Source organism: Leopardus geoffroyi, chromosome E3 (genome assembly GCF_018350155.1).
Source record: "Leopardus geoffroyi isolate Oge1 chromosome E3, O.geoffroyi_Oge1_pat1.0, whole genome shotgun sequence".
Taxonomy (NCBI): domain Eukaryota; kingdom Metazoa; phylum Chordata; class Mammalia; order Carnivora; family Felidae; genus Leopardus; species Leopardus geoffroyi.
In genome coordinates, this window is record NC_059340.1 from 18497553 (window position 1) to 18517384 (window position 19832).

General features: G+C 51.5%; 2 protein-coding genes across 6 annotated transcripts; one reads left to right on the plus strand and one right to left on the minus strand.

The window, feature by feature from the left end:
- Positions 1 to 2480: 2480 nt before the first annotated feature.
- On the minus strand, positions 2481 to 19673 carry ZNF48 (zinc finger protein 48). 3 transcript variants are annotated; one of them, XM_045461717.1, is made up of 3 exons: positions 19434 to 19673; positions 6303 to 6396; positions 2481 to 5087 (listed from the first exon to the last, which is right to left on the minus strand). In XM_045461717.1, exons 2-3 carry the CDS (start codon positions 6379 to 6381, stop codon positions 3298 to 3300), a joined length of 1869 nt encoding a protein of 622 aa, XP_045317673.1. In that variant the 5' UTR covers positions 6382 to 6396; positions 19434 to 19673; the 3' UTR covers positions 2481 to 3297. The 3 variants fall into 3 exon arrangements, with proteins under 3 accessions (XP_045317673.1, XP_045317674.1, XP_045317672.1); XM_045461718.1 differs by lacking the exon at positions 19434 to 19673 and adding an exon at positions 6935 to 7148; XM_045461716.1 differs by lacking the exon at positions 19434 to 19673 and adding an exon at positions 6564 to 6881.
- SEPTIN1 (septin 1) lies at positions 15473 to 19434 on the plus strand. Of its 3 annotated transcripts, none has more exons than XM_045461719.1 (12): positions 15473 to 15599; positions 16076 to 16123; positions 16299 to 16389; positions 16468 to 16575; positions 16809 to 16932; positions 17239 to 17373; positions 17472 to 17589; positions 18151 to 18252; positions 18374 to 18473; positions 18699 to 18864; positions 19117 to 19207; positions 19322 to 19434. In XM_045461719.1, exons 1-12 carry the CDS (start codon positions 15519 to 15521, stop codon positions 19406 to 19408), a joined length of 1251 nt encoding a protein of 416 aa, XP_045317675.1. In that variant the 5' UTR covers positions 15473 to 15518; the 3' UTR covers positions 19409 to 19434. The 3 variants fall into 3 exon arrangements, with proteins under 3 accessions (XP_045317675.1, XP_045317677.1, XP_045317678.1); XM_045461721.1 differs by having other exon boundaries at positions 15477 to 15599; positions 16489 to 16575; XM_045461722.1 differs by lacking the exon at positions 15473 to 15599 and adding an exon at positions 15845 to 15889.
- Positions 19674 to 19832: the final 159 nt, after the last annotated feature.

Consider the following 19832-nt stretch of genomic DNA (forward strand, 5'->3'; position numbering starts at 1 on the left):
AGAGGTTTATGTGACTGGAGCCAAGTGAGTTAGCAAAAGGGTAAATCTAACATGAGTGATGGAGAAGAGGTAGGGAGGGGCCAGGTTATGGCTGGAACCCCACTTCTAGCAAAAGGCAAGGCCTGCTTGCCCTAATTCAGTCAGTGAGGAGACTCCACTGGGAACAGTGAAAGTCACCACTGGCAGGGTCTCCTGCTGTGGGAAGGCTTTGGAATAGATGCTTGCGAAAAAGGAAAAAGAGGGCTTCTGTCCATTTGCTCTACAAATGTGTACAAGCATATACCAGGACTCAGATCTAGTTTCTGTGCTTGAGAATCTTAGAGTCTAGTAAAAAAAGATCGTTTTATATATATATATATATATATATATATATATATATATATATACATATACTTATACATATATATATATACATATACTTATACATATATGAAAAGGAAAACAATAGGTATATAAGTGTTCCGGCAGCATAGTAAGATGAGTGAATAACTGAATAACCCCCTTGGAAGGGAGTGGTTATTGGGTGCAGCCCTCGCTGAAGAGAAAAATGTGAAGGACCTTCCAGGATGAGTGGGAGTTTGCCATATTGACAAGGAAGTAGCAGTTTATGGGATTGTAAACTCCTATGAAGAGCCCATCATGTTTCAAGGACACCGTTCACCGAAGTATTCAGTGAGGCCTATTGTGTGCCAGGCTGCTGTTAGGACGGGGCGGGGGTGGGGGAGGGTGGGGTAGAAAGTTGAATTTGGAAAAGGCTTCATCCTACACCTCACCCCTCTGCATTTCACTATTTGCCTTCAGACTCACTAGAACTTTACTTCAATTCTTGGGTGCCCAAAGACTTGGTGCATACTCTTCTTCCTGCCTAGAAGACTCCAGCTCCTATCCTATCCCCCACTCCTTTTCTTAGCTTCTAGTTGCCACTTCTTTGGCGAGGCCTTTGAATCGGGCAGGATTCTCTTCTGTGTGTTTGCTTCCTGCAGAGTCCTTACTACACTTGGAATTATTTGGCCAACGTCCATCTTCTGCATAGAAACCGAGGGCAGAGACTTTGTTTTATTCATCCTCCTATCCCCCATACCCAGCACACAGTAGGTAATGCTGTTGAGTGACTAATTAGCCTCAAGAAGTTCTGCAGGTGTTAAGTATTGAGAATAGGTAGATTCTAACGCAGGCTGGAGGTTCAGGGAAGGCTTGTGGGGGAAAGTCATGCTTGAAGTGTTCTGACTTGGAGAGGTTAACAAGGGGGAGGGAGTGGGGATGGGGATGAGCATTCCATGTAAACGGAGCAATATTTGAGAGGCACAGGGCGGAAACCACACAAATGGAAGACCTTGAATGCCAACTTGAATGCCAAGGAGTTACGTTTTACAGAGAAATGTGGAAATACGGCAGGGTTTTTAATAGGGGAGCGACACAGTCAGATGTAATTTTACAAAGTTCGCTGCAGGCTGGCTTGGAGGTCGACTGGTTGGGAGGGGAAACACGGAACCCAGCAGGGGCGATCTTCCAAACACCCCTGGAGACCTCCATTCAGATCTGTGGGTGTGTGTGCACTTAAGGACCGAAGTCTCCAAGAACCCCAGGCTTGAATGCAGCATTCTAGGGTTTCGAGAGTGTATTTAACAACTTGGCAGAGGTGGGAAGACCCGGAGGAAGGGCGCTCTAGCAAGCCTTCGTTGGTTTCTAGGGAAGCCCGGCGGATGGTTACGATCTCGCGAGAGCGTCTATCCGGGGACCATTCCCCCCACGCAGAATAGCGGAGACGCCCAACTCGCGAAGTTGCTAAGCGGTCTTGTACTTCATTTCTCAGATGGGTTAACTGCCCTCGTCTTCTTTGTCCCTGGCCAATCAGGTCAGTTCCTCTTTTCCTCCCCATTGGCGCCCTCCTCGGAAAAAGCTAGGAATTGTAGTCCTGCTCCTAATGATGCATGGGTCGCTGAGAATATATGGTTGTTTTTTTCCAGGGACTAAAGAGGCATCCCCTTTGCCCTCCCTCTGGACTATGCAGTCAAACGACCTGTTTCCCGATAAATAAAAAAGGGCTTCAGGGAGGTGGGGTTTCCCAGTAGGCCCAGCATCAGTGTCGGGGACTTCTGTGCCTGTACTAGACGGACGGCCACCTTTCCCCGGGTACCTGTCGCCATAGCAACGGCGCTCACGGACCGACCCCCTCCCCACCCCAGCCCGCCCTGTGGCGCCGAGTTTTTCCTTTTAGGGGCCGCGCTCGACGTTGTGGTGTAGGTGGCGCCCGTGGACAGCCAGAAGTCAGTCAGGAGCATCAGCTGACAACCCTGGTGGCTGTTTTTTCAACCAGATGTCACACCTAGATAGCGGCAGACTATTCCAACTTCTTTATTTGCTGGGCTCAAAGAAGGCAAGAGACCCTCACAGGGTTACACATGGCTTCACCTGTGGTGGGGCTTTGACATCTTTTCCACCCCTCACCCTGCGCACACACACAAGCACAGAGTCCAAGCTTCAGACAAGAAAGTTTATTGGCAAGGAGATACATGGAAATGTGGCTGTCCTGCCTTGGAGCTTCCCTGGCCTCTCCTCACTCCAGTCCTGCCCTTCTCCCAGCCAGTTTGTCTCTGCTGACGTCCACCAGCACCTGGGCTTGGCATCGAGTGTAGGAGTGCTCCTTCTGCTGTCTCTGGTCTATTCTGCCAGTGTCCAGGTGTCAGGGCAGGTTGGGGTTCTCCAGGGCAGATGGGTCTGGGCTGTCCAAGAGCGCCCTTCCTGGCTAAGGCCATGTCCAGGGGCCTGAGCCTGCGTACTGCAGTCCACACAGCAACACTCTCCCCATCAGAAGGTTCAAGATGCTCCTGCCTCTCTACCACCCCAAACTCCTGAAGTCTCGCTGTTGTAAACACAGGTCAAACCCTGTTTGGTGCTGGCCAGGGTGCTGGTCTCCTAAGGGCAAGGTTGGGTAGGAGCAATCCTTAACAGGTTAAGAGGCAGCAGGAATTTAGAGTTCTTTAAGGGCCCTCAGGCTAAGGCCAGTTTATTCATTCAACAAGTACTTATTGAGTGCCTACACTATTCAGAGTACAAGGCAGTGTTCTAGAAGCTGGGGGTATAGACCACGCTGTCAAGATCCTGACTGAGCCCAGCCAGGACAGTTTCCTGAGCTTCAAGGTCATTGTCTCCAATCTCTATTTCTATCTATTCACTCCTTTCTCCCATTTCTTCCCCTTCTTCTCCCTCCCACCACCTCCCCGGCCCTTTCTTCTCTGCTTAAGCAGCCGATACCCTCCCTTTGGTCTCCTGGGCCTCCACCTTCCCTGGACCCCATCATTCCAGTCCTGTTGGCGGCTCCTCTTTGAGGGGCCTTGCCCGACCATCCCCTGTCCCAAAGGGCCTCAGGACCAAGTGCCCACGCTGGTGCTTGATTCGGGCAGAACTGTCACCAAAACCTTTGCCACACTCTGCACACTTATATGGCTTCTCCCCAGTGTGTGTTCGCCTATGTTTGACCAGATCTGAGCTCCGGGGAAACTCCTTCCCACAGAAGCCACACACATGGGGCTGGCTGGGTCCAGAGGGCTGGGCTCGGACTCGGGGTCGAGGGGCCATGGGTGCTGGGCCAGGGGGGTTATGTGGCCTCAGGAGAGTGGATGGTGGTGGTGGCCGAGCCCGTTCACCTCGGTGGGTGCGGAGGTGCTTGACTCGGGCCGAGCTGTCAGCAAAACCCTTGCCGCATTCAGGGCAGAGGTAGGGTTTCTCCCCTGTGTGCACACGGTGGTGTTTCACCAGGTCCGAGCTTCGGCGGAAGCCCTTGCCACACTCAGGGCACTTGTGGGGCTTGTCACCTGCCAGTGGTGGGGGTGGCTCCCCAGCCTGTGGGCCCCCGGGCTCTGGCTCCAAGCCAGGCAGGCCAAAAGGCCCATCACCTGAGTGTGAAGGGCTTCGAGGTGTCAGTGGGGGGCTTGTGCCAAGAGGAGGTGGGGGTGGGCTTGAGCTGGGGGGTGGGCTGGGGATCAGGGGGGCCAAAGGGTAGCCTGGGAAGCTGAAGTCCTGGGGCTCCATGTGAGTGAGGCGGTGGCGGAGGAGGGTGGAGCTGAGGCTGAAGGTGCGGTCACATTCCGGACAGGCGTGAGGCCTCTCCCCACTGTGGGTGCGGAGGTGTTTGACCCGGGCAGAGCTGTCGGCAAAGCCCTTGCCACACTCAGGGCACAGGTAGGGCTTCTCTCCCGTGTGCACCCGCAGGTGCTTCACCAGGTCTGAGCCCCGGGCAAACTCCTTTCCACACACATCACAGCCAAAAGGTTTGGGCCCCAGGTGACTGCGCTGGTGGCTCAGAAGGCTGCAGCTGAGCACAAATCTTTTGCCACAATCGGTGCAGATATATGGCTTGTCCTGGGCCTTGGGTCCCTGTGGGGCTGCCGTGGCTGCTCGAGAAGGCTGCCGTCTGGGCACCACGGGCCGGGGTGGCTGCTCCCCCCGGTGTGTCCGCTGGTGCTTTATACGAGCAGAACTGTCACCAAAGCCCTTGCCGCAGATGCCACATTTGTAGGGCTTCTCACCCGTGTGTGTCCGCTGGTGTTTCACCAGGTCAGAACTCTGCCGGAAGCTCTTGCCACATTCACCGCAGATAGTGGGGCGCTCACCAGCCGGGATCCTGGACCGAGGAATCTTTGGGGGACCCTGGGCTGGTGGTCGGGCTCTGTAGGGCTTTTCACCACTATGAGTTCGCTGGTGTTTGATACGGGCAGAGCTATCCCCAAAGCCCTTGCCGCAGACCCCACACTTGTAGGGTTTCTCCCCTGTGTGGGTCCGCTGGTGTTTCACCAGATCTGACATCTGCCGAAAGCTCTTGCCACACTCACCACACACGGCAGCCCGATCGCTAGCCTGGCCCCAGCGTGGCTCTCCCAGGAGCCGGGGACCTCTGTCCCGAGCCTGAGGTTTTCCCGGTCCCTCTCTCTGGACCCACAAGTCATCCCAGGTCTGGATGCCTTCAGGTTTGAGAGAGGCATGACCTGGAGCCGGATCTTCCTCTTCCTTGAACCCCAAGTCATCCTCCTGGGGGGGATGTTCAAACTCATCCGGCTGAGAAATCTCCACATTCTCACTCCCTAAACCTGGGGAGACAAAAGGGAGTAGTAGACCCTGCCCTTTGGCTCGGCTCCTATCTTTGATGGCACCTTCCCCAGGAAGGCTTCCTTGGCGATCTGTCGTCACAAGGATGTCTCTCCCTCTCTCCTCTGAACTTCTGAAATACTTATTATTGCTGCCTCTCATCAACAACGGTAACTTCCTGTCAACGTGCCCTTAATACGTGCCAGTCACTGAACTACCCATCACTGAATCCTTGCAAACAATCCTATGATACAATGCTACTACTACTCCCATTTTACAGACATGGAGATTCCAAGAACTTAAGCCACTTGCTTAAGGTTATAAAGTATCACGCTGGTAAGAACAGATACTACACTTGGCCAAAAGGCCAAGCAGCGATGGGGTTAGGAAGTATTAAAGCCATGTTTCTCACTCGGGTCTGTCTGATTTCCAGGCCTGTGTTAACCACTACATTATACTGTCTCTATATAGAACACCTACTATTTACTATTTCTATTATATCTTCTTATATTAGCCCATTGTGTAACGTATTACTTCAATTATCTTGCATATACCTGAGAGGACCCGGACCCACACCTGTCCCTCAAAATGCTTAGGAGAGGTAAGATCAAGCACAAATAATTATAATTGTGGGCTCAGAAAAACTGCGGTCACAAGAGAAAGAGGAAATAAGGAGATAGGGCGAAGCTTTCACAGCACAGAAAAGAGTAAACCATGGAGAGGAATGGAAGATAAAGCTGGAAAGGGATGTTGGGACTAGATTAGGCATGTAAGGCCTAGATCGAACACTACATTAAGGCTTTTAATTAGCAGGCAGAAGGGAACTAGGGAAGGTTTTTGAGAAGGCAAACAGGATTACAGCTGGACTTGGATCAATGTGGCTGCTGAGTGCATCACTGAAGAGAAAAGGGCTGTGGGGAGGTTTTTGCAATTGTCAAGACGAGACAGAACGAGGCCTGAAGTAGGGCAGAGGCTGTGAGGCTGCTGATGAGTCTCCAGGAGTGGGGAGAGTCCTTGCGATGATGCCCCTTCACGGCCTGACGCACAGTAGGTGCTCAGAAACGTTGGCTCCCTCCCTCGGTTTTTGCTCCCCTCCCCCTCCCCCTGGAAGCACGGTTCACGTCCGATTTTTCTGGGCTTCGGCCAGACACAGCCCGGCACCGGAGTCCCCACCCAGCCTTTACCTGCCCGTGGCGGGGCACTGCCCCGGCCCTCACCTGTGCGGGCGCCTCTCAGCTGCTCCCTCTCCTCTGCGCCCTGGAGATCCGGGCCCCAGGGCTCCACCGCGCGCTCCATCGCCCGCACGCCGCCCTGAGCAAGGGGACAGACACAATCCCACGGTCACACAGCCATGTGCGGCCCGCGGCACCCTGTCGCTGCCCTCTGCCGGCCAGCGCGGGCACCGGGCAGCGGCCGGGTCCGAGGTGCGGGGTGCGGCTCCCGGTGACCCCCGCCCGCGCCGCCGGCCGTCCCTGCACCTGCTGCTCCTTCCGGCCCGCAGCGCCCCCTTCTCCTCCCAGCCGCCTCCGGCTGTGCCACACCGGCGCCCTCACGAGCTCCTTGGCGGGGTTTCGCTGCCGGAGCCGCCGGCGGCCGGGGTATGCGGGCTCCGCGCCAAATGGGGAGGGGGCTCGGACCCAGGCGTCCCGGGGGCGGCCGCCGGGGGCGGGGACGGGAAGCGGAAGCGCCAGGCCGCACCAAGCCGCTCTAGGAACTGGGAGGAGCTGCAAGCCTGTGGAGGCCGCCCGCGTCGGCCGGCGCTCGGTGGCCGGCGGAAGGCCGCGTGCCGAGGAGAGGGCTACTCTAAGCCGAGGACAGTTGCCCGAACTCGGTGGTATTAACCGTGTACCTCCTGGGCCGGAGCCGGGTGATGAGGGCCGAAGACTCTTCCTAATTGTCGCTGTGTCGGGCCACCTGCGCCGACCCCCGGGGCTGGCCGACTGCGCCAGCCACCCTGGCCCGGAGACACAAAGAGAGATCGAAGACTGACCCAGGGAAAGGGGTGGGGGAGAGACCCAGGCAAACAAAGGGCGGCGGAGACCCCAGACGGGGCGGGGGCGGGGCGCCGAGACACAGGAAACAAAGCGCGGCTGGTCCGAGAGGCCTGGGGCCGGGGGTGGGGTGGGGATGGGGGCTGGGCTGGGGGAGACCGAAGCCTGAGCAGCAGCTAGAGGCTAGAGGCAGACGCCTGGGAAATGCTGGGGAGAGTCAGCCTTTGAAATCAGGCCCGGGGCGGAGACCCTGAGCCAGACACAAAGTCGTAACCTAAGAACCCCCAGTCAGAACGCAAAAGCCGAGAGAGACTGAGAGAGCGGCGAACCAAAAATACAGGAGCAAAAGATTGGCCTCCAGAGACAAAGAGATGTAGAAACATAAGAGATAGATGAAATCATTGGAGCACAGTCGGAAGAGCTATAAGAAAAGGAAGGGAATCTGCAGAGAAAACAGGCCCAGAGGCAGAGAAACAAAAGACAGGGAAACTGGCAGAGACAAAGAGATAGAGACACAAAGAAATAGGCCACAGGGAGACTAGGGACAGGTCGACAACCCTACAAAGGCCACACCCAGGGAGAGGCTAAAACATTAAACTATCGTTCCCAGCCTGATGGGCCGTTCCAGTGGACCCTGGGGCGTGATCCCCAGTGTCTGTACTCAGCAAGCTTGCCTTTGGGGAAGGGGGGAGTGCTTGGAAGTGTTTGTTTATTATCTGATAAGTGAGGGGTGACAGAGGTTTGCATATCAATTCACAATTTATTAGCACCTCAGTGCTAAGCCAAGAATTTGGGATAAGGAGGTGAAACACATGTAAGATATATCCTTGGATGCTACCAGTTTTAAGGGGCAAGTACACAAACCATGAAAAAGAATCGTAAGGGTGTGAGTTACATGGACCAGTTCAAGCATACTGTGCGAGAGCAGGAAGAATTCTAAATTGGGAGTGAGTCTGCATGGTTCTCGATGCCTCCTATTCATGGGTATTAGACACAGAAACTAGGACCACAAATCAATCAGTACATACTTAAGCATCACGAACCAATATCTAGACACTGTCTACTCCCTGGACTTACAAAGAAACTCTCCAGGGAGCTCTTGATCCAGTAGAATATGGAGATGTGGCGACGATGAGACAGATCTATACCAATCTGACGAACAAAATATAATAGGAATGTAGTGCAGAGAGATACCTTCTGTAGAGTTTAGTGGCTGTGGACTCTGTCTTTAAGGCCATTTATGCAGTCTGATTCCTGATCTTGTCACTTAACTACTGTTTGACACTGCGGAAATTAGTTCTGTTTCCTAAACTGTAAAATGGGGATGATAATACCGAATTTGAATGGTTGAGGATTAATATGTGTAATATGTATAAAACACTGAGCCAAAAAATATCAGCTTTTACTCTTTTGGCTAGAGTAACCAAGAAAGAAGGTGGCATTTTTGAGCTAATCCTGACAGAACTAAGATTTCGACAAAGTCCAGAGCTGGCTGAGGTGGGGGCTGAATGAAGAGAGATGTGCCCCCACATTAACAGTTGCCTACACACTAATCGAAAACCTACCATGTGCTAGAAGCTTGAGATCCAAAGATGGCTAAGACCTACCCTCAAAGAGGAAAATAGAGAATAGTTCTGTTTTAATGTGTCACGATGTCATGAGTCTACATAATAGGAAAGCAGTGGAAGCTAGAGTGGTATGTTTATTCATTTGCTCCACAAACATTTCCTGGGGGTCCCCCATGTGTCAGGCACTTGTACCGGCAAACAGAGGTAAGAGGGTACCAAATGGCAAAGAGCTAGCCCCTCTCGGAGGAATCCTCCCCTGAAAGGCGGCCAGCCCACACACCATACTCACTCTTGGAGCTAGCTTTGACTTTGAGAAGAGAAAGCCTGGAGTCACTAAGTCCGAACCTGAACTCCGGTCTAAAGATACAGAAGCCCTTCTAGGGTCGCCGGGTGGGGCCTTAGGTAGCTATGCAGGTTTGATGGCAAGATGAAAAAGAACGAACCTAGATAATTAAATGAGAAAACTGTCCACCATATATTGCCCATAGGAATGTCAAGGCAGGATCTTCCTTTCTCTGAACAGGCCCCAAACCTTATAACATGAATGACTGGACACATTTGTTTGAATAATAAGCATGTAAATGAATATTATGTCACTAGTAATTCATGTCGTCTCTATACTAGACAAACCGAGAGCCTTTTCTGCAGGACAATTTGTTAATATGCACAAATGCCTTAGATACGTGACTTCCTTTGATTCAGTAATTCCCCTTCCCCTAAGGAAATGGGACAAGTACACAATGATGGCACCACAAACAGCCCCAACCCATTTCAGCATTGTTTATCACTGGGAAGAATGGGAATCAATCTAAATGCCAAATATCTATGAATAGACACATGAAAAGATGTTCAACACCACTGATCATCAGGGAAATGCAAATCAAAACTACAATGAGATTTCACCTCACACCTGTCAATGTCTAAAATCAGAGGCACCTGGGTGGCTCAGTCGGTTAAGCATCTGACTCTTGATTTCGGCTCAGGTAATGATCTCGAAGTTCGTGAGTTTGAGCCCTACATCGGGCTCCGCACTGACAGTGTGGAGCCTGCTTAGGATTCTCTCCCTTTTCTTCTGCCTCTCCCCTGCTCACTCTCTCTCTCTCAAAAATAAACTTAAAAAAAAAAATGTTTAAAATCAACAACACAAGAAACAACAGGTGTCGGCTAAGATATAGGGAAAAAGGAGTTCCTGTGCACTGTTGGTGGGAATCCAAACTGGTGCAGCCACTGTGGGAAACAGAAAAATGGAGTTTCCTCAAAAAGTTAAAAATAGAACTATCCTATGATGCAGCAATCGCACTACTGGGTATTTATTCAAAGAATTAAAAAAACACTAATTCAAAGGGATATATGCACCCCAGTGTTTATAGCAGCATTATCAACAATAGCCAAACTGGGGCACCTGGGTGGCGCAGTCGGTTAAGCGTCCGACCTCAGCCAGGTCACGATCTCGCGGTCCGTGAGTTCGAGCCCCGCGTCGGGCTCTGGGCTGATGGCTCAGAGCCTGGAGCCTGTTTCCGATTCTGTGTCTCCCTCTCTCTCTGCCCCTCCCCCGTTCATGCTCTGTCTCTCTCTGTCCCAAAAATAAATAAACGTTGAAAAAAAATTAAAAAAAAAAAAAAAACAATAGCCAAACTATGGAAAGAGCCCAAATGTCCGTCAGCTGATGAATGGATAAAGCTGTGATATGTATATGCAATGGAATGTTATTCAGGTATAAAAAAGAATGAAATCTTGCCATTTGCAATGACATGAATGGAGCTAGAATATGATGCTAAATGAAGTAAGTCAATCAGAAAAAGATAAATACCATATGATTTGACTCATATGTGGAATTTAGGAAACAAATGAACAAAGCGGGGGTGGGAGGGGGAAGAGACAAACCAAGAAACAGACTCTTAATTATGGAGAACAAGTTGATGGGATTACCAGAGGGGAGGAGGGAGGAGAGATTGACTAAATAGGTGATGGGGATGAAGGAATGCACCTGTCGTGATGAGCACTGGGTGATGTGAACTGTTGAATCATTATAATGTACACCTGAAACTAATATAGCACTGTGTTAACTGAGTGGAATTAAAATAACTTTTAAAAAAGCACTCTTATCAAATTGTTAAATGTCATTTTCCTAAAAATAAATGAACGGGGCGCCTGGGTGGCTCAGTCGGTTGAGCATCCGACTTCGGCTCAGGTCACGATCTCGCGGTCCGTGAGTTCGAGCCCCGCGTCGGGCTCTGGGCTGATGGCTCAGAGCCTGGAGCCTGCTTCTGATTCTGCGTCTCCCTCTCTCTCTGCCCCTCCCCCGTTCATGCTCTGTCTCTCTCTGTCTCAAAAATAAATAAATGTTAAAAAAAATTAAATAAATAAATAAATGAACATGTCAAAAAATAATATATAGATGTGTATTCACTATAGAACAGTGTACAAAACATATGAAGTGACAAAAACAGGATTCCAAACAAAGTTATAGTATGATCCTAGTTTTGTAAATATGTTTATTCACATTTATAGAGCTAGGAGAGAATCTAGAAGGATATACATCAAAATAGGGTTATACCATGGTAGTGATATTGGATGTATATATCTTTTTAAAAATTGTTTTTATTTTTTATTTTTTTTTTAAATTTATTTATTTTTTTTCAACGTCTATTCATTTTTGGGACAGAGAGAGACAGAGCATGAACGGGGAGGGGCAGAGAGAGAAGGAGACACAGAATCGGAAACAGGCTCCAGGCTCTGAGCCATCAGCCCAGAGCCCGATGCGGGGCTCGAACTCACGGACCGCGAGATCGTGACCTGGCTGAAGTCGGACGCTTAACCGACTGCGCCACCCAGGCGCCCCTAAAAATTGTTTTTAAATGTTTACTTTTGAGAGAGAGCAAATGAGCAGTAGAGAGAGGGGGACACAGAATCCGAAGCAGGCTTCAGGCTCTGAGCTGTCAGCACAGAGCCCAACGCGGGGCTGCAACTCAAAAACTGTGAGATCATAACCTGAGCCAAAGTTGGATGCTTAACCAACTGAGCCACTCAGGTGCCCCTAGACGCACACATTTCTATTCCATTTGCATTTTCTATTTTTTCTGTAAGAATGTGTTGATTATACAGCAAATAAATGAATATACATGTTATTTTCTTAAAGGCTCTTCAATAACTCAGGGAAGACCTGATCAGTTTGAACCCAGGGCAGATGCAAGGGGGTGGAAGGTGTAAAGAGAAGGAGGCCAATTATTTCTGATAGGAAGGTTCTGGAAACCAAGTGGATATTCAACGTTTATTTATTTTTGGGACAGAGAGAGACAGAGCATGAATGGGGGAGGTGCAGAGAGAGAGGGAGACACAGAATCGGAAACAGGCTCCAGGCTCCGAGCCATCAGCCCAGAGCCCGACGCGGGGCTCGAACTCACGGACCGCGAGATCGTGACCTGGCTGAAGTCGGACGCTTAACCGACTGCGCCACCCAGGCGCCCCCCAAGTGGATATTCAATTGACCCTTGAACAATGCAGGGATTAGGGACGCCAACCTTCTGCACAGTTTGAAAATGCACGTACAACTTTTGACTTCTCCAAAACTTAACTACTAATGAAATACTGTTGACCAGAAGCCTCAACAAGATAAACAGTTAACCCATATTGTGTATAGATACTGTGTTTTTACAATAAAGTAAGTTGGAGAAAAGAAAATATTATTAAGAAAAGCTTAAGAGGGGCTCCTGGGTGGCTCAGTCGGTTGAGCTTCTGACTCGATATTGGCTCAGGTCATGATCCCAAGGTCGTGAGATCAAGCCCCCCATCACACTCCACGCTGGGCATAGAGTCTGCTTGGGATTCTCTCTCTTTCCCTCTGCCCCCTCCCTCACCCCCACATGCTCTCTTTCTCTCTTCAAAATAAAAAAAGAAAAAAGAAAATCATAAGAGAAAATACCTTTATAGTACTGTACTGTATTTTTTGAAAAAAAAAATCTTCATAGGGGCACCTAAGTGGCTCAGTCGGTTGGGCGTCTGACGTTGGCTAGCGTCATGATCTCATGCTTCGTGGGTTCGAGCCCCACATGGGGCTCTGTGCTGATAGCTCAGAGCCTGGAGCCTGCTTGGGATTCTGTCTCCTCTCTCTGTCCCTCCGCTGCTTGTGTTCTCTCTCTCTCTCTCAAGGATGAATAAACACTAAAAAAAAAAAAAAAAAAAAATCTGCATATAGATGGCCCTGCACAGTTTAAACCCGTGTTGTTCAAGGGTCAACTGCACTTGTGGAGAGCAGCGGGGAGGAGCTCAGAGTTTTAATTAAGACCTTAGGGCTGCTCGGCGAGATAACAAACGCTGGAGGAAGAGCTGTGGTGGCATGAGGAGGGGTATAATTAGCCCTTCCCTTGGCTTCTCAAAGTACTCTGTTTATCTTCTTGTTACACTACATTTTTAGCACCAGTGCTCTGTGACACACTTACTTGTGGCTGTCTCTGTCTCCCCAGAGGGCCGAAACCCTGACTGATTCACTGTCTGGATCCTCAGCAAGGAGCAGATTTGAGATGATGACATGTCACACCCCTCGGCTCGAGTAATGCTAGCAATAACTAGCATTCTGCGTGAGCTCATCTCATATGCTGGGTACTCAACTAAGAGCTTAATGTGGATTAGGCCATAGAATCCCCACTGTGACCCTAAGAGGTAGAATTATTAACATTTAACAGATAAAGAAACTAAGTCACAGAGAACTTAAAGTCAGATGGCCACGATCACACATTTCTTAATCACGATGTCTCCATAATCCTAGGACTCTCGCACAACATTGGAGTTTTGTGTGGCAGGAGATTCCAATCCTATCTGATAGATAAAGAAAGTAAAGCTCAGAGAGGTTTTCTCCAAGGTTACATGAAGGGGACAGTAATAGAAATGAGCGTGAAGTAAGGGTAAGATAGACACATGGCAACATGGATGAATCTTAAAAAATAACGCTGAATGGGGGCGCCTGGCTGGCTCAGTCAGAAGAGCGTGCGAGTCTTGATCTTGGGGTCATGGGTTCGAGCCCCATGTTGGGTGTAGGGATTATGAAAACAAAACTTTAAAAATTTTTACTCTGTCTTGGGACGCCTGGGTGGCTCAGTCGGTTAAGCATCTGACTTCAGCTCAGGTCATGATCTCACGGTCCGTGAGTTCAAGCCCCGGGCTCTGTGCTGACAGCTCAGAGCCTGGAGCCTGTTTCGGATTCTGTGTCTCCCTCTCTCTCTGACCCTCCCCTGTTCATGCTCTGTCTCTCTCTGTCTCAAAAATAAATAAATGTTAAAAAAAAAAGTAAAAAAAAATTTTTTTTAAATAGTGACGAATGAAAAAGTTAACAAATACATATTCATAGATATATAACCGTTTGCGTCAACATGCACTGCATACTACACATTTTTCAAAATGTATACAAAGCAAAAAATTACACACAAAGCACATTAGGGTGGTTGCCTTAGGGCGAGGGATAGGAGTGAGCTATGAGGCTACCTTAGTCTGCTTCAGCTGCCATAACAGAATACCACGGACTAGGAATCTTAAACAAAAGACATCAGCTTTCTCATAGTTCTGGAGACCGGAAGTCCAACATCAAGGTGCTAGCAGAGTTGGTTTCTGGCGAGGTTGATTTCTGGTTTCCTTGGGTCGCAGAGAGCCACCTTCTGTGTCCTCACATGGTCACATGGCCCCTCCCCTGGGCCTGCGCAGAGATCACAGGTGTCTTTTCTTATAAGGACCCCAGACCTATTACTCGATTGAAGTCCCTTATGACTTCATTTAACCTCAATTACCTTCTTAAAGGTCCTATCTCCAAATACAATCACATTGCGGGTTAGGGCTCCATCACATGATTTTGGGGTCGGGGGGACACAGTTGAGTTCGCAACAGGGGTTAACAGGGAAATAATAAATAGAACCACAAGGAATGGGAAAAGAAAATGAGGTTGGAGCAGTAGACAGGATCCAGATCAAGCAGGGCCCAATAGGCCATAGGAAGGAGATCATCTGTAAAGGCTCAGAAAGGTCACTCAGTTCGTAAAGTCTAACGCCAGGGTTTGTGTATGTAGCTGATTGATTCCAAAGCACATGTCATCTGAAACTGCTTGAGTCCTGATAACTAAGTGGAAATGCATGTATTTCATTTTACCATGAGGAAAATGGAGTTTAGAGAAGTCAAATGACTTGCCTAGGTCACGTAGTAAGTGGTAGAACTGAGGTTTGCAGAGTTCTTTCTGCCTCCAAAGCAAGGCTCCTTTTATATGTTCCGCAGCCTCCCAGCCTTTGGCCCTGACCAACTTCATTCACTTGTTATTTTACGCACTCATTCATCGAGTGTATTATTTATTGGCACCTTCTCTGTGCCAGGCCCTGTGCAAGACACCGAAGACATAGAAATGAAGAGAACATGGTCCCTGCCCTCAGAAAGCTCAGCCAGTAGAAAAGATAGCCAGATAAACAAATGCGAGCATTGGAGAGGCTTGTGAAAGGTGTTAGGGTCTGGAGGAGGGAAAATGACTCTGCCTGGGGTAGTTGCGCAAGATTTCTTAGAGGAAGATCTTTGAATCAAACCCTTGAAAGATCAAGAATACCAGAAGAGGGGCGCCTGGGTGGCGCAGTCGGTTAAGCGTCCGACTTCAGCCAGGTCACGATCTCGCGGTCCGTGAGTTCGAGCCCCGCGTCAGGCTCTGGGCTGATGGCTCAGGGCCTGGAGCCTGTTTCCGATTCTGTGTCTCCCTCTCTCTCTGCCCCTCCCCCGTTCATGCTCTGTCTCTCTCTGTCCCAAAAATAAATAAACGTTGAAGAATACCAGAAGAAAAAATTCAATGTGGGCAGAACAAAGGATGTGGGCACTCTCCAAGGGCAAGTGAGAGAAGGGGTGATGAGTCCAGATGTGGAAGGCTCTGACTACCAGGCCAGAACTCAGACTTAATTCTGAGGCCACTGGGAAGCCCCTGAAGGGGCTAGAGCAGGTGAGTGCCTTGGCCAGGAGTCTAAAGTAAGGTATCTCTGCCAGGGGTGTCCAAAGACTTGAAGTCCTTTTAAGAATCAGTTGAGCTGGTAAGGAAAATTGACAGCCCCTCCCACCTCTAATCTTGTTATGACTTTTGGTCCACTAGACCGTGGGAACTTTAAAAAATTTTAACCATCCCAGTCAAAGCCTTCATCTCACTTACTAGAGATACTAACTTGCTTCCTTCCTCTCTGCCTACACCCACCTCCCACCAGGGTGATGGGGCTACAGTGGGGGCTTGGGAAAAAGGTGTGTAGAGAACCGAGGGGTTGAAGCTTCCCATGGTGGGGGGTGGGATCCCGTAAGTGAGAACTCCAGGTATTCTTGGTCTTGGCTTTCCCCACCTCTCCGGCCCAGTTTGAGCATCTCAGCTTCCTACATTGCCCGCCCCCCCTTTTTTTTTTTTTTGCCACACTCAACTTCCTGCCTCACCAGAGGAAGTGGGGAGAGACAGCAGGTGCAGCGACAGCTAGCAGGACCATGGTGAGTCCTTATGCCCAGGAATACAGGCATCTCTGCCTTCAGCCCCCAGCCCCCAGAGTAGCCAGATCCAGGCCAACCCACAGTAGGCTGACTTCTCGCTCCTGAGGTCAGGTTATACCGGAGGGCCCTTCCTGCTGCCACCAGCAGCCTCATACTGTCTACCCCCCATCAACAGGACAAGGAGTATGTGGGTTTCGCCGCCCTCCCCAACCAGCTGCACCGCAAGTCCGTCAAGAAAGGCTTTGACTTCACACTCATGGTGGCAGGTCTGATGGGTTTTGTATAGGAGACCGGTGGGGGGAGGGGGTCCTCAAGCCACTCTGGCTGTCTCCTCACCTGACCAGGAGGACCTGTCCTGTCTACAGGGGAGTCAGGCCTGGGAAAATCCACCCTCATCAACAGCCTGTTTCTCACCAATCTCTATGAGGACCGGCACCTGCCAGAGGCCAGTGGTAAGATCCTCCCGTCCTCTCCAGGTTCTCTGTCTCTCCCATCCCCAGGCTGCACTCTCTTTCTTTTCATCTGGGTCTCCCATGACTTTCTGGGGACTCAGGCAGCTCGCTGCTTTCTTGAGACTCCCCTGAAAAATGGCTGGGGGCAACTGTGATTCTGAGAACGGAGATCAGTCCTGTCTCAGGCCCCTACCCAGCTCCCTGTCCTCCCTGTCCTCTCTCTGTCCTCACAGCTCGCTTGACACAAACGCTGACCATTGAGCGCCGGGGTGTGGAGATCGAGGAGGGGGGTATAAAGGTGAAGCTGACCCTGGTGGACACACCTGGCTTTGGGGACTCAGTGGATTGCTCAGACTGGTGAGGAGCAGGGGAAGGAGCGGGGGCTAAGCTTCCCGGTATGGCTACTCTATGAAGACTAAGGGATCAGTTACAGGGCTGGTCTGCTCTGCCCCTGCCCTCCCCAAAAGGTGGGGTCTGTTTCTGGTGTCCATGCAGCCAAAGTGCCCAGTGTTTCCTGACACCCTGCCAATCTCCTCTGATGTCTTTAGTTGGAGCCAAAGAAACAAGTCCCCCTGCCCCCCCCCCAAGTCCTGGCTAGCCTTGGCCCCTTCCCTATGCTGTGGCCCCTCATCTCTGACTGTATTCTCTCCTCCCATACCCTAGCTGGCTGCCTGTAGTGCGCTTTATTGAGGAGCAATTTGAGCAGTATCTTAGGGATGAGAGTGGCCTGAACCGGAAGAACATTCAGGACTCCCGTGTCCACTGCTGCCTCTACTTCATCTCACCCTTTGGCCGAGGGTCTGGGGGGATACCCTGGGGGGCTGGGGTGTTTGGGGAGGGGTGGGGGAGGGTCTCAGTGGCTTAAGACTGAACCCTGACCAAATCCCTCGGTGCAGGCTCCGTCCCCTAGATGTGGCCTTTCTCCGGGCAGTGCACGAAAAGGTCAACATCATCCCAGTCATTGCCAAAGCAGATGCCCTGATGCCTAAGGAAACCCAGGCCCTCAAGCAGAGGGTAGGTCTGGTGACCTCTGACCTTTGGCCCTACATGAAACCAAAAGTCGCCATCAAACCTGAACTCAGCTTTGACTTCGTTGATCTTGGGCTAGCCTTTTGGAAGCATGATGTGTCAGGCTAGTCTGTGGGAGAAAATTCCTGAGGAAGATGGGGAGTAAGCTGACTGAAGGAGCTGTGTCTCTGGAGGCTCAGAATGGAACCCCTGGGCTGGATGCTTTGCTAAGGCCTGAGAGTGGCAGCAAAGATATGATCACTCTTGATAGCCCTCCAGCCCCAGGATAATGACCCCCACTCCAATGACTTAAGTAATCTCTACACTCAACATGGGGCTGAAACTCACAATCCCCGAGATCAAGAGTCACATGCTCCACGGACTGAGCCAGGCAGGCACCCCTTTGAGATTTTGGTTTGGGGTATCCTATATGTCCACCTCTCACCATCTCTGTCTTTCATGTCTTTCTCTCTGTCTCTGGCCACCTGGGACCTGTATCTCACTGTCTCCCACCAGGCAATGTCTGCTGCTCACAGCCTCTGTGTTTCTCTCTGTGTCTGCTCCCAGATCCGGGACCAGTTGAAGGAGGAGGAGATCAACATCTACCAGTTTCCCGATTGTGACTCTGACGAGGACGAAGACTTCAAGAGGCAGGATGCAGAGATGAAGGTGCAGAGGCAAAAGGAGGAAGGGGCAGAGAAGCAGGGGAGGAGGAGGTGTTGGTGGAAGCTGACAAAGAGGTTTCTGGCGAGGAGGGGCCAACGGTGATTCCCTGACTTCTGCCCTCCAGGAAAGCATCCCTTTCGCAGTCGTCGGTTCCTGCGAGGTAGTGAGGGATGGTGGGACCCGTCCAGTGAGGGGACGCCGCTACTCCTGGGGTACTGTGGAGGGTGAGTAAGGTGGGGCACGCGTTCTGAGGCCAACAGGGAGCCCAGAACGCCGCTGAGTTAACAGCACCCAACATATGAAGTTGGGACGATCTCCGGTCCCGGGGGGTCTTAAGAATCAAAAGAGGGGTCCTTGGACTGCAGACCCTCACCTAGAGTGGGGGCAGGACTCCGGGCAGACTTGACCCGGCCAAGAAGCTCCCTGACGCTCGCCGGTCCGCCCCTCAGTGGAGAACCCACATCACTGCGATTTCCTGAACCTGCGACGGATGCTGGTGCAGACACACCTACAGGACCTGAAGGAGGTGACCCACGATATTCTCTATGAGGGCTACCGGGCCAGCTGCCTACAAAGCCTGGCCCGGCCTGGGGCGCGTGATCGAGCCAGCCGCAGGTGAGAGCCCGAGCTCAGTCCTAGATGCTCCCAAGGCCCGGCCCTCACTACCCCGGACCCCGCCTTCACCATCCAGACCGATCCCCCAGAATCTTTCCCCACCCACTTTGCTGACGGCATTGGAAGGACAAGGCCCCGCCTCCTAGACCCCAACCTCGCCCCACGCCCTGCCTCGCGGCTGTGACCCACAACCAAGGGTCCCGTCCTTGATTCCCTGTCCTTCCCCCCCCCCCCCCCCCCCCCGCCCTCTAGTAAGCTTTCCCGCCAGAGCGCTACAGAGATCCCGCTGCCCATGCTGCCTCTGGCCGAGACCGAGAAGTTGATCCGCGAGAAAGATGAAGAGGTGAGCAAGTACCTCGCTTCCCACCCCCCCCTCCCCGACCAAGAACCCAAGTCCTCTGCGAAGTCCCTTTCTGGCCTCGCCTGGTCCCACCGCCTGCAATCTTGCCCCGCGCAGCTGCGCCGCATGCAGGAGATGCTGGAGAAGATGCAGGCCCAGATGCAGCAGAGCCAGACTCAGGGCGAGCAGTCGGACGCACTCTGAGGCTCCCGCCCCGGCCCTGCTTTACCTCGGCTCCGCCTTCAGTCCGTCTTTTGTCCAATCCCCGAGCCTCTGGCTGCCGGGCGCTTAATCCCAGAGCCCCAAACTGAGAAGTCCGCCCCGGCGCTGGGTGCTCAGGCTAACAGGTTCCCGCAATGCCAGAGTTTGTAGCTCCGACATTGGCCCCGCCCCTCCCCGCCCCGCCCCGCGCTTCCCACCCCGCCCCCTGACTCCCATCTCCGCCCCTCTTCCCCCAAGTTGTGACTTCAATAAAAAGTTTCCCTGAAGCCACTCGCGTCTTCGCTTTCCCAGCGGGAATAAGTAGCGGGTGAAACCGCCCCACCCAGGCCTCCGGGCCACTCTTTACTCATTCATTTGTTGGGAGCTGCCTTGGTGCCAGGCAGTGTTTCAGCCGGGCATCCCACCT